At 43.3% G+C, this 13,890-nt stretch overlaps 1 protein-coding gene across 1 annotated transcript in view; it reads left to right on the forward strand.

Annotated features, from left to right (window-relative positions):
• LOC126335822 (kinesin-like protein KIF19) overlaps positions 1 to 13,890 on the forward strand; it is a 603,567-nt gene that overhangs the window by 510,228 nt on the left and 79,449 nt on the right. Inside the window, exon 12 of the mRNA XM_049999287.1 lies at positions 266 to 470. Coding sequence (XP_049855244.1) covers positions 266 to 470 — 205 coding nt within the window. The remainder of the gene's footprint in view (positions 1 to 265; positions 471 to 13,890) is intronic.

Raw genomic sequence — 13,890 nt, forward strand, 5'->3', positions numbered from 1 at the left:
GTCATTCAGGAAATTTATTTCCTTTATTAATGAGAACAGTGAAGGATCTGTACATTCCTCAAAGCGTTTTTGAACAGCCGTGTGGTCTTGCATTATCTTGCTAGAATATGCCTGGCCATGAAGAGTATAACAACAGTGTTTATCATTCTTGCTGACGATTCAGCGTACATTGTTTGTTCATTGTAAAGAGGTTACTGCAGTAATAACAGTGTCTGCAGCAACAGAGGCGCTTATGAAAACTTTGCTGTTGCCGATGGTGTGACAGGAACTGCCAGGCTCGGGCGAGGAGCGAGAGCTTCTGGCGCTACTGTGCCGCGTGCACGAGCTGGAAGCAGACAAGATGGCGCTGCAGGGCGAGCGGCTGGTGCGCCAGTACGAACTGCAGCGCCGGGACGCCCTGCTGCAGCGCTATGACAGACAGCGACAGCTCTGCGAGGCCATCATCACGCGACAGAGGCAGCTCATGCAGGGTAAGTCTCCCCCTCTCTCTCTTACTGGGGAGGTATCAAGAATGGTTTCCCACAGGGTTTAGTCTTGGGTCCCTTATTGTTCTTAATATATATTAACGACTTGCCACTCTGTATTCATGAAGATGCATAGTTAGTTCTAATTGCTGATTATACAAGTATAGGAATCACACCCAAGAAGCAAGAATTGGATGAGGAAATTGCAAATAATGTCTTTAAGAAATGTCTGCAAATGGACTCTCACCAAATTTTGAGAAAAAACAGTTTATACAATTCTGTACAGTAAATGGCATAACACCATTGATACATACAGACTATGAACGGAAGTCTGTTGGTAAGGCAGAATACTCAAAATTTCTGGGTGAGTGCATTGAAGAGAAATTGAATTGGAAGAAACACATCGATGATCTGCTGAAATGGTTAGGTTCAGCTACTTATGCTATTAGGGTTATTGCAAATTTAGGTGAAAAACATATCAGTAAATTAGCCTACTATGCCAATTTTCATTCACTGCTTTCATATGGCATCATATTTTGGAGCAATTCGTCATTAAGAGAGAAAGTATTCATTGCACAAAAGCGTATGATCAGAATAATAGCTGGAGCCCGACCAAGATCACCTAGCAGACATTTATTTAAGGAACTCGGGATATTTGCAGTACCTTTACAATACATATATTCACTTATGAAATTTGTCATTAACAACCCAGCCTAATTAAAAAATAACAGCGAAGTGCATAGCTACAACACTAGAAGAAAGGATGATATTCACTATTCTGGATTAAATCTGACTTTGGCACAGAGTAGGGTGAATTGTGCAGACACAAAAATCTTTGGTCATTTGCCAAATAGTATTAAAAGTCTGACAGATAGCCAACCAACATTTAAAAGCAAATTAAAACAATTTCTGAATGATAACTCCTTCTACTGAATAGATGAATTCTTAGATATGAAGTAGTAACTGTAAAAATAAAAAAGAATTAAAATAAATAATAAGTAATAATTAGTAAATAAAAAATTAATTAATTATTTTGTGTAAAGAAAACTTATCGTAAAGTCACACGTTCCACATCATTATGAAATGTATTCATGATCTATGGAACAAAGATTAATATATGAATGTATCACACACACGCACACACAGACATGTGGATGAGGAAAAACTGAAATGGATTAAAGTATATGATAATAGTAGCAAAAATGTTCCACTAAACATCTGTCTGAAAATGAGCTGTTTGCAAGATAATTGTGAATTTGTGTTTATTAGCCTCCACTGACTTCAGTATGAAACATTGACTTAATTAGTACAAACGTATATGAAGTGAAACGTATCCCGGGTTGAAGCTTCTAATTTCACCTAATCCAGTCACATCTGCCGTCCCCTTTCTTCCCACTTATCAACTCACAGACCTACAACCCACAGTAAAAAATAGATATACATTTTTATGTATTTTTTCTTTGATATCATTGTGTCTTCGCACTAATTTTTGTTGGTTTTCGCCTTTCACTGTCGATATACTCCCTCAAATTTCATCTTGTTTCATCTGTTTCAACCTTTTCGTAAATTTTCCCACGTATTTGGGTGTATTTTTGCTAATATTTTCGGACGTAATTCTACGTAATTACGATTTTTTTTACGTTTTTTCACCACTGTGGATCCTTGCTCTTACCATCTGTGCCAACACAGAAAAAATTCTTTACCTCTAGCCAGAACCCAGCCCCACCTGGTGTTGCTGCATTGTTACTTTGCTCATGTAATCCCCCCAAATAGCCTTACTGTCATATTACCCATCTGTGGCTGCCACCCTCCCTTCGACAAAAACTTCCATTGCTCAGATTCCACCAATCCTTAGCCCTCACCAACGTAGTCCTGTAAAACCATGCCATCCTTGTGATACCTCATCCCTGTCACTAAATTTCTTCTGCTATGCAATCCCTAAATTCCTGGAAACCATAGCACACATTGAAACACTTGCCCTCCAGGAACTAGAGCAATATGCTCAATGCCACTTCAAAAAACTCTCCGTCTACTCCCGCCTTGAACTAACACTGCCCAACAAGCACTACCACAACCTCCAAATCTCCCACATGTCCCCTCATACCTGACAAACCTGTTTTGCAGACCTATAACATTTACCCCACCTTCCAATCCTCCCTCCTACCACCACACAGAATCCAGAAGCTCAACAGACCCAAAACATAGTCATGAACCTTTTCTCTAAAAGCCTTCACCCAACAGAAATATCAGTTCTTTCCAAAGGCCACACCTTTTGTACCACTCCCAAATTAAATCATGCAGGGCTTACTAAAGATCTATCCCTACAGTGGAAACACTTTTTTGCCACCAACCCTACCAATCAGTTCAACCAAAGACCAATGTTGCATCTTGCCTGACTCAGTTCACTCCTCCATTCAACCATGATCAATCCCCACTGCTCCCAGATAACCCACTGTTAAATTTCCAGAATTTTTTAACCTCAATCCTTGCCTTACCCTCATTCCCCAAATCCCTCAACAACCAAACGATCCTTACATCCACAGAAAGAACCACAATTCATCACCTAAATATTGATCCTACCTGCTGACAGAAGCTCCACAATTGTCGTTTTGAACTGCAGGGGTTACCTGGAAGAAGGACTCCACCAAATGTCAGATTCATCCACCCACAAACAATGCCACAGTGAAGCCATTCCAGAAATCCAGCAGGATCTCCAGTCCCTTCTGAAATCCTTAGGACCATCCCAGAACCTCTCCCCAAAGTCCATCTCTCTCCTCTCCTCTACCACCACTAGACTCCTAGCTCCTACATGGTTCTTGGATCTCCAGTCTCCCCTGAAATCCTTAGGACCATCCCAGAACCTCTCTCCAAAGTCTGTCTCTCTCCTCTCCTCTAACACCACCAGACTCCTACATTCTACATGTTTCGTGGATCTCCAGTCTCTCCTGAAATCTTTAGGACCATCCCAGAATCCCTGCTCGAGGTCCATCTCTCTCCTCACCTCTACCACCCACAGACTCTTACCTTCTACTTGCTTCCTAAAGTTCATAAATCAACCAGCCGGAACTCACCATTCTGGCTGGTTACTGTGTCCCCACTGAGAGAATCTCTGCTCTTACAGACCAACACGTTCTGCATATTACCTGCAACCTACTCTCCTATGTGTAAGACACCAACCATTTCCTCCACTAATCCTTCACAGTTCCTGTTCCTTTATCACCCGGTACCCTGCTCATCACTATCTATGCCACCTCCCTTTATACTAACATTCCTAATGCCTATGGCCTATTGCTATTGAACACTACCTTTCCCAACGCCTGACAGATTCTGAACCAATGACTTCCTTCCTAGTTGCCGTGCCCAACTACATCCTCACTCACAATAACTTCTCCATTGAAGGCATTACATACAAACAAATCCAGGTTTCAGCTATGGGCACCTGCATGGCACCATCCTGTGCCAATCTATCCATGGGCCATCTAGAGAAGTCCTTTCTCAACAACCAGAATCCTGAACGCCTCGCCTGTTCAGATTTGTTGATGACATCTTTGTAGTCTGGATTGAGGGTGAGGACACCCTATCCACATTCCTCCAGAACCTCAACACCTTCTCCCCTATTTGCTTCACCTGGTCCTTCTCAACAGAACAAGCCACATTCCTCAATGTCAACCTGACCTTAAATATGGGTGCATCAGTACCTCTGCCCAAATGAAACCTACCAACCACCAGCAATACCTCCAATTCAACAGCTGCCACCCACTCCATACCACGAAGTCCCTTCCATACAGACTAGCCATCCTTGGCTGTTGTATCTGCATTGACAGGCAGAACCTCTCAAAATATGCTGAGGGTCTCATTGAGACCTTTACCAACTGTAATTACACTCTCAACATGCAGTGAAATAAGAAATGTCCTGCCAACTAATCCTCCCCAACTCCCCCCCTCCCACAGTGGTATTCCAATGCCCACCAAACCTACACAATATCCTTGTCCATCCCTGAACAACCCATCCTCTCAAGCCCTTGCCTCATGGCTGATATCCCTGTAATAGACCTAGACACAAGACCACTACCACCTACTCCAGTCCAGTCACAAATATCACCTATCCCATCGAAGGCAGGGCTACCTGTGAAACCAGTCATGTGATCTACAAGCTAAGCTGCAAACATTGTGCTACATTCTTCATGAGCATGACAACCAACCAACTGTCTGTCTGTGCAAATGGCCACCAATGAACTGTGGCCAAGAAACAACTGGACCACCCTGTTGATGAGCACACCACCCAACATGACGATCTTCATTTCAATGGCAGCTTCACAGCCTGTGTCATCTGAATTCTACCCACCAACACCATTTTTTTTCTGAACTGTGCAGGTGGGAACTCTCCCTGCAATATATCCTATGTTTTATAACTGTTCTGACCTTAACCTTCGTTAGTCAATGTCCTTATCCATATAGCCCCTTTCCTGTTTCCATTCCAGCACTACATAGCCCTATATTACACAAATGCACCCAGTATTTTTGTTTCTCTACATTTCCACTAACCCCCCCCCCCCCCCTCTCTCTCGCTCACTCTGCATGTAACCTCCTGACTGCACCTAGTTGCCCTGCCCTCTGTCCACCTCATCCATGCACACTCCCTCCAGCAGCTCTTTATCATCCCTCCTCCTCTCCACCCCAACCTCCTCCTTACCCCCATCCAGATGCTGCTGGTAGTCTGGTACTCCGGATTCAGCCGCCAGGGACTGGCGTCATGTGTGAGCTGTGTTTGTGTGAGTTTTTTTAACCTGTTGACTGAAAGCTTATTTTGTGACAGTCTCTTTGTTGTGCCTATCTGTGACTCTGCATCTCTGCTATATTGTGGATATCCACTACCTTTTCATAATATTGTTATACTTCATCGTAGATTTCCCATCCTGTGATTTTGTAAATGAAAACTTTTTGATTAACTCACCATCTAGATCAGCTCACATTTCACCCATGGTCTATCATAACAAGAAATACAATGTTTCTTCAATATGCTAATGTTATAGTTATAGTTTCTTTATATTCATACCTATTAAAGGAGATGTTCCATGTGTATTCCTTGCATTTAAATGCAATATTGCACTCATCTCTGCAATGTATTCACAAATTCTATTAAAAACACACAGGTCATCTAGTAAATTGTGACAAGGCTGTATGATTCTTTGCTGCAGTTCTTCAGCTGTTTGCTACATGCTTTACTTTTGCTTGACGCAAGACAGAAAAATCCAGATTACTGGCGTTAGCTGATCAAAGAGGCCATGGTACAGGCTCTGCCATTCCATTTGTACCATGCTGGTGCATATGATGTCATCATGAAAATGTGCCACTGCCTTGCTGTGCATGTATCATATTCCCATACCACAGGCTATGAATGGAATTTAGGCCAATCAAAAAAGCACTTCGTCTTCAGGCCATGAGTGGCCTACTGGGACCATCCAACCACCATGTCATACTCAGAAGAGGATGCGGATAGGAGGGGTGTGGGGTCAGCACACCACTCTCCCGGTCGTTATGATGGTATTCTTGACCGAAGCCCCTTCTGCTCCTCAGTCAAGTAGCTCATCAATTGGCATCATGAGGCAGAGTGCAACCCGAGAAATGGTAACAGCGCACGGCGGCTGGATGGTCACCCATCCAAGTGCCGGCCCGCCCAACAGTGCTTTACTTCGGTGATCTCATGGGAACCAGTGTATCTACTGCACCAAGACCATTGCCCTAGGCCAATCAGATACCATAAAATTTACATTTAAATTTCATTTGCTCTTACTAGAACAATGTTTCATAATGAAGTTAACTACCGGCTTGTATCCATACATTTGAATTATCACACAAAGAATTTGTTTGTGGCCATAAGATAGGTGGTGACATCAAGAGCATCAGTACCAGCATGGAATTTCCTTTGTATTTCAACATAATCCTCCTATAAAACTTATACTGTCATCTGACAAAGCCTTGAAAGCTTAAAATGAAAAATTCTTGTCGTTGTGTCATTTCCAGCTGGTGACAGCTTCATCATCTTCAAAATTTTTCCCACCCAGATAGTTATTAAGGAGATCAAATAGATGAAATGTACTGCTGATTGAGTTGGGGATATGCAGTGGATGTTACATGTATTACTAATGAAATATTTGCAGTACTCCTGTATTTCTCCTGCTGAGTGATGGCATTTGTTGTCATTCAGCTGACTTAGCCCTTTGTGAGGAGTCCTAGTCATGTGCTGCATTTTCTGCTACAGCCATTACGGTAGGCACTATGAGTCACATCATGAGGTTGGAATTTTAGCAATATGACAACTAGCAGCAGAACAATGGTAGCTTTACCCTTACTTATACAGTAGGGACAACAGGAACAGATTTACACAATTTTTTTAGGTTTAATTATTCTATTTTTAGACATTGCACAAATTAACTAATTTTTCATGCTAACTCACTAGTTAAACTTTTAAACTATTCTCTTAAATTGTTGTATTTATTAAATCTATGAGTGCATGCTGAAAAGTAATGCCTTTTAAAGTCTTTTAAGCAAAACGAACATTATTAACATTCACCACCTCCATTCTCAATGTCCACATAATTGCAGCCCTCAGCTTCTAGGGGGCTTCGAATTGTAGTGTATAACATGGTGGTGTGTAATTTAATTATGTTGGTGTATGAGAAACAGCATGCTGTAATTGAATTTTGAATTCAAAGAGTCCCTTCACACATGGAGTACCCTCTCCTCCTGCACGACAATGCCAGACCACATACAACCACTGCAACATCTGAAAAATCAAATGCTTTAGGTCCACTGTCATTGATCATATTTCATACAGTCCTGACTTGGCCCATCTGATTTTCATATGTGTCCATAACTTAAACAACATCTACAAGAACCTCACTTTTATAGAGATGAAGCAGTGCTAGCAGAAGTGAGGTTGTGGCCCTATCAACAAAATCAAACATTCTACAGTATCAGTATCAACGTACTGGTTTCTTGTTGGGAGAAATGTGCCAAGGTGACTATGTTGAGAAACAAAAAATGGAGACATGAAGAACGAAGATGTAGAATGCTAAAAATCAAACAACGGAAAATCCAGGATGACACAATGACAATATCACAAAAAGGCTAGATTGCTACCTACCACGTAGCAGAGATGTTGAGTCACAGACAGGTATAGCAGAAAGACTGCTAAACGTGCAAGTTTTTGGCCAGAAGGCTTTCTTCTGAAATAGAAAATATAGATACATGTACACATTCACACACACAATACTATTGTCTGTGGCCAGCAATGCCTCAGCAGCCAGAGGCAGTGGTCATGTGTGTGTGAGCTGCATTTGCATGAATGTGTGTTTGTATGTTGTTTGTTTCAGAGGAAGGTTTTCTGGTCAAAAACGTATATATTTAGCAGTCTTTTTGTTGTACCTATCTGTGACTCGACGTCCTGATATATGATGTAGAATATTAGTAACATTTGTTTTATATTTAAATCTTGAAGAATTTTTACATGCAAAAATTTGGTTGCATTACTTTTCAACACACCCACCATGTCACTCATGTATTCTTGCCCTGTTAACAGCGTGTGTTTACATATTGCCTGTGTTATGTTTATACACCCCTAAAGTAATTATATGCTGGGTATATATTGAACAAGAGGACAAACTTCAGTAGATGATTCCTCACTTGAAGAGAAACAAAAAAGTTCATATCAACAAATGTCTAGAGGTAATTGGTACATTACATTCCATTTTACATAGTTTTAGTATTTTCTGGGTCACAAAAGCTGTTCAGAATGGCCACTGTGTGATGGAATGCCTGTGTTCACATATCACATTAATTTATTAAATGTTCCAAGCTGTTGGCAAATAATCACACAAACTGCATAAACACACTAACCAGGAGTCTGTACATCAGCATTAGACATACACAACACTATCCAGATGCCATCACAAGTAAAAGTCAAGGGTGCTTAATTTTGGCAATAGGAGAGGCCAGAAAAAAGGGCCTGTGCATCCCATATATCATCTGGGAAAGATGTTATTGATCACCCAGGGATTTTCTGTAGCTCATTGATGACCATTATATAGGTTTGTGTTGCTGTCTGTACCAAAGATCACATTCCTAGTGAAGAGTACTGATGACAGAAATCCCACAATAGTGGTGGTCTGCTGCAACTACATTTATTTCTCAATATGACCCATGCACACACTACAAACACTATACAAACATATTTCATATTATAAAAAGTAGAAGTACAGACCTAAATTTGTTGATTCTACTTAGAAAAAGGACCCAGTGGTCATAAAGCCATTACTGCATCACAGAATACAGCTGTAAATAGGAATATAAAGAAAGGGAGGAGATCTTCCTGTTAACCAAGAGCAACAACAGACAGATTTCAGATTATCTGATATGTCAACACAAAAATTTCATCTGCAGCACTGACAATGTGGACATCAATGGACAACTTTCAGGGGCATCATACGCTCCTGGAAATGGAAAAAAGAACACATTGACACCGGTGTGTCAGACCCACCATACTTGCTCCGGACACTGCGAGAGGGCTGTACAAGCAATGATCACACGCACGGCACAGCGGACACACCAGGAACCGCGGTGTTGGCCGTCGAATGGCGCTAGCTGCGCAGCATTTGTGCACCGCCGCCGTCAGTGTCAGCCAGTTTGCCGTGGCGTACGGAGCTCCATCGCAATCTTTAACACTGGTAGCATGCCGCGACAGCGTGGACGTGAACCATATGTGCAGTTGACCGACTTTGAGCGAGGGCGTATAGTGGGCATGCGGGAGGCCGGGTGGACGTACAGCCGAATTGCTCAACACGTGGTGCGTGAGGTCTCCACAGTACATCGATGTTGTCGCCAGTGGTCGGCGGAAGGTGCATGTGCCCGTCGACCTGGGACCGGACCGCAGCGACGCACGGATGCACGCCAAGACCGTAGGATCCTACGCAGTGCCGTAGGGGACCGCACCGCCATTTCCCAGCAAATTAGGGACACTGTTGCTCCTGGGGTATCGGCGAGGACCATTCGCAACCGTCTCCATGAAGCTGGGCTATGGTTCGCACACCGTTAGGCCATCTTCCGCTCACGCACCAACATCGTGCAGCCCGCCTCCAGTGGTGTCGCGACAGGCGTGAATGGAGGGACGAATGGAGACGTGTCGTCTTCAGCGATGAGAGTCGCTTCTGCCTTGGTGCCAATGATGGTCGTATGCGTGTTTGGCGCCGTGCAGGTGAGCGCCACAATCAGGACTGCATACGACCGAGGCACACAGGGCCAACACCCAGCATCATGGTGTGGGGAGCGATCTCCTACACTGACCGTACACATATGGTGATCGTTGAGGGGACACTGAATAGTGCATGGTACATCCAAACCGTCATCGAACCCATCGTTCTACCATTCCTAGATCGGCAAGGGAACTTGCTGTTCCAACAGGACAATGCACGTTCGCATGTATCCCGTGCCACCCAACATGCTCTAGAAGGTGTAAGTCAACTACCCTGGCCAGCAAGATCTCCGGATCTGTCCCCCATTGAGCATGTTTGGGACTGGATGAAGCGTCGTCTCACGCGGTCTGCACGTCCAGCACGAACGCTGGTCCAACTGAGGTGCCAGGTGGAAATGGCATGGCAAGCCGTTCCACAGGACTACATCCAGCATCTCTATGATCGTCTCCATGGGAGAATACAGCCTGCATTGCTGCAAAAGGTGGATATACACTGTACTAGTGCCGACATTGTGCATGCTCTGTTGCCTGTGTCTATGTGCCTGCGGTTCTGTCAGTGTGATCATGTGATGTATCTGACCCCAGGAATGTGTCAATAAAGTTTCCCCTTGCTGGGACAATGAATTCACGGTGTTCTTATTTCAATTTCCAGGAGTGTACAATATGCTTTACACAAGCATGTGTCAAGTAAAATTATGAGGAAAAAAAAAACAAAAAAGAACAAGTGTTGTGTGACAACTGTATTAGAAAGTTGCTACAAAACCAGAGGGAGCTTCACTGCAAATTTAAAAGCAGCCAGTGCCTCAGAGGCAAAAATTAAGCCAAAATTAACATAAAAAAAGGTTATGTGTGAAACATTCAATGAATCTGAAGGCAAAATTCTGTGCAATGACTTGACAGAAATTCCTAAATACTTTTCATCTTACATTAAATCAGTGAACAGATTAATACCATTGTCCAGAGACTTTGTGATCATACTGGCATTGAAACAAAGAATGACACAGAGAAGGCAAAAATACTAAATATCTTTTTCCAAAACTGTTTTGCAGAAGAAGATTGCACTGTAGTTCCTCCTTTAAAAATTTATGCAAATAAAAGAATAAGTGACAAAGTGATGTAAAAGCAAATTAAATTGCTCAACAGAGGAAAGGCTACTGGACCTGACAGGAAACCAATTCAGTTTTGCACCATTTTTGTTAAAAATCATGCTCTTCTAACAACACTGTACAGAGGGTCTCTGAAGGAGCAAAAGGTTCCCAGTGATTAGAAGAAAGCACAGATCATTCCTGTTTTTAAGAGAGATCATCGAAGAGATGCATGAAACTATATCCCCGACATTGGTCTGTTGTGGAATTTTTGAACACATTTCATCCTTGCTTATTATGACTTTCTGGAGACTGAAAATCTCCTCTGTAGTGGTCAACATGGGTTCTGAAAACAATGATCATGTGAAACTCTGCTCTCTCTGTTCAGCTTTGAGATCCAGAAAGGGAAAAATACTGGCACTCTCATAACTGCCTTGTTATTTCACATCTGGAAGGTGCTCAATACAGTTACACACCACCACCCAATGCATATGCAATATTGGACCAGCTGTGTGATTGGATTGAAGAGTTTCTAGCAAACAGAATGCAACAAGTCATTCTGAACAGAGAGAAGTTTTCAGAAATAAAGTAACTTTTGGTGTGCCCCAAGGAACTATTGTTGGATCATTACTTTTCACTATATGTATAAATGACCTAGTAGATAACATCAGAAGTTTGATGAGGGTTTTAGTGGGTGATGCTATTATACACAGAGATATCAAAACACTGAAAAATTGTACTGAAATTCAGGAAAAGCTGCAGAGGATTGAAACTTGGTGCAGGAAGGGCCAGTTGATCCTCAACATAAACAAAAATAATGAACTACATACATACAGACAGAAAGACCCTTTACTGTGTGATTACATGACTGCTGAGTAAACAGCTACTTCCAAAATATCTAGGGGTATGTGTACGGAGTGAATTGAAGTAGAATGACCATATAAAATCAAATGTGGATAAGGCAGATGTCAAACTGAGAACCATTGGAAGAATTCTCAGGAAATGCAGTCCATCAACAAAGGAAGTAGCTCCTAAAATACTCATTCAACTGATACATGAATACTGCACGTCAGACCGAGATTTGTACCACATAGGATTGATAGAGGAAACAGAGAAGATCCAAAGAAGAATAACACATTTTGTTACAAGTTCATTTAGTAAGCACAAAAGCATCATGGAGGTATTCAGTCAACTCCAATGGTAGACATTGCAAGCGAGGCATTCTGCACCATAGTGTGGTGTACTGTTAAAGTTCTGAGGGGATACATTCATAAAAGGGTCAACTGATATATTGCTTCGGCATGAAAAACCATGAAGTAGAGATATTTGAGCCCACTTGGATCCTCATCACCAGTTATTCATCCCACTAATTGTATGTGACTGGGACAGGAAAATGGAGAAGTGATACTGTTATGTAAAATACCCCCTAACACACAACTTAAATTGGCCTACAGAGTATAGATGTAGACGTAGACATACTATGTTCATACTTCAGTACCTACGACTACATACACTATGCATGAACTATCATTTGAGCATATATGCTATAAGCTACTATTTGCAAGACACCACACTCAGTGAAGTTGTTGGTTACTCAGACTCTCACAGTGCACAACTGATTAGAGGTGACTTATCTAACAGTTACAGATTTTTATATCAATCCTAAACATATCAAAATATAATTTGACACAGTTGCCCATTTTTGTAGTTGAAACTGCTAATCTTATCACATACTGCTGCTTCATCCAATGGTTGTTGTTGTTGTGGTCTTCAGTCCTGAGACTGGTTTGATGCAGCTCTCCATGCTACTCTATGCTGTGCAAGCTTCTTCATCTCCAAGTACCTACTGCAACCTACATCCTTCTGAATCTTCTTAGTGTAGTCATCTCTTGGTCTCCCTCTATGATTTTTACCCTCCACGCTGCCCTCCAATACGAAATTGGTGATCCCTTGATACCTCAGAACATGTCCTACTAACCAATCCCTTCTTCTGGTCAAGTTGTGCCACAAACTTCTCTTCTCCCCAATCCGATTCAATACTTCCTCATTAGTTATGTGATCTACCCATCTAATCTTCAGCATTCTTCTGTAGCACCACGTTTTGAAAGCTTCTCTTCTCTTCTTGTCCAAACTACACTCCTGGAAATGGAAAAAAGAACACATTGACACCAATGTGTCAGACCCACCATACTTGCTCCGGACACTGCGAGAGGGCTGTACAAGCAATGATCACACGCACGGCACAGCGGACACACCAGGAACCGCGGTGTTGGCCGTCGAATGGCGCTAGCTGCGCAGCATTTGTGCACCGCCGCCGTCAGTGTCAGCCAGTTTGCCGTGGCGTACGGAGCTCCATCGCAATCTTTAACACTGGTAGCATGCCGCGACAGCGTGGACGTGAACCATATGTGCAGTTGACCGACTTTGAGCGAGGGCGTATAGTGGGCATGCGGGAGGCCGGGTGGACGTACAGCCGAATTGCTCAACACGTGGTGCGTGAGGTCTCCACAGTACATCGATGTTGTCGCCAGTGGTCGGCGGAAGGTGCATGTGCCCGTCGACCTGGGACCGGACCGCAGCGACGCACGGATGCACGCCAAGACCGTAGGATCCTACGCAGTGCCGTAGGGGACCGCACCGCCATTTCCCAGCAAATTAGGGACACTGTTGCTCCTGGGGTATCGGCGAGGACCATTCGCAACCGTCTCCATGAAGCTGGGCTATGGTTCGCACACCGTTAGGCCATCTTCCGCTCACGCACCAACATCGTGCAGCCCGCCTCCAGTGGTGTCGCGACAGGCGTGAATGGAGGGACGAATGGAGACGTGTCGTCTTCAGCGATGAGAGTCGCTTCTGCCTTGGTGCCAATGATGGTCGTATGCGTGTTTGGCGCCGTGCAGGTGAGCGCCACAATCAGGACTGCATACGACCGAGGCACACAGGGCCAACACCCAGCATCATGGTGTGGGGAGCGATCTCCTACACTGACCGTACACATATGGTGATCGTTGAGGGGACACTGAATAGTGCATGGTACATCCAAACTGTCATCGAACCCATCGTTCTACCATTCCTAGATCGGCAAGGGAAC

The sequence above is a fragment of the Schistocerca gregaria genome, chromosome 2 (assembly GCF_023897955.1).
Source record: "Schistocerca gregaria isolate iqSchGreg1 chromosome 2, iqSchGreg1.2, whole genome shotgun sequence".
Lineage (NCBI taxonomy): Eukaryota > Metazoa > Arthropoda > Insecta > Orthoptera > Acrididae > Schistocerca > Schistocerca gregaria.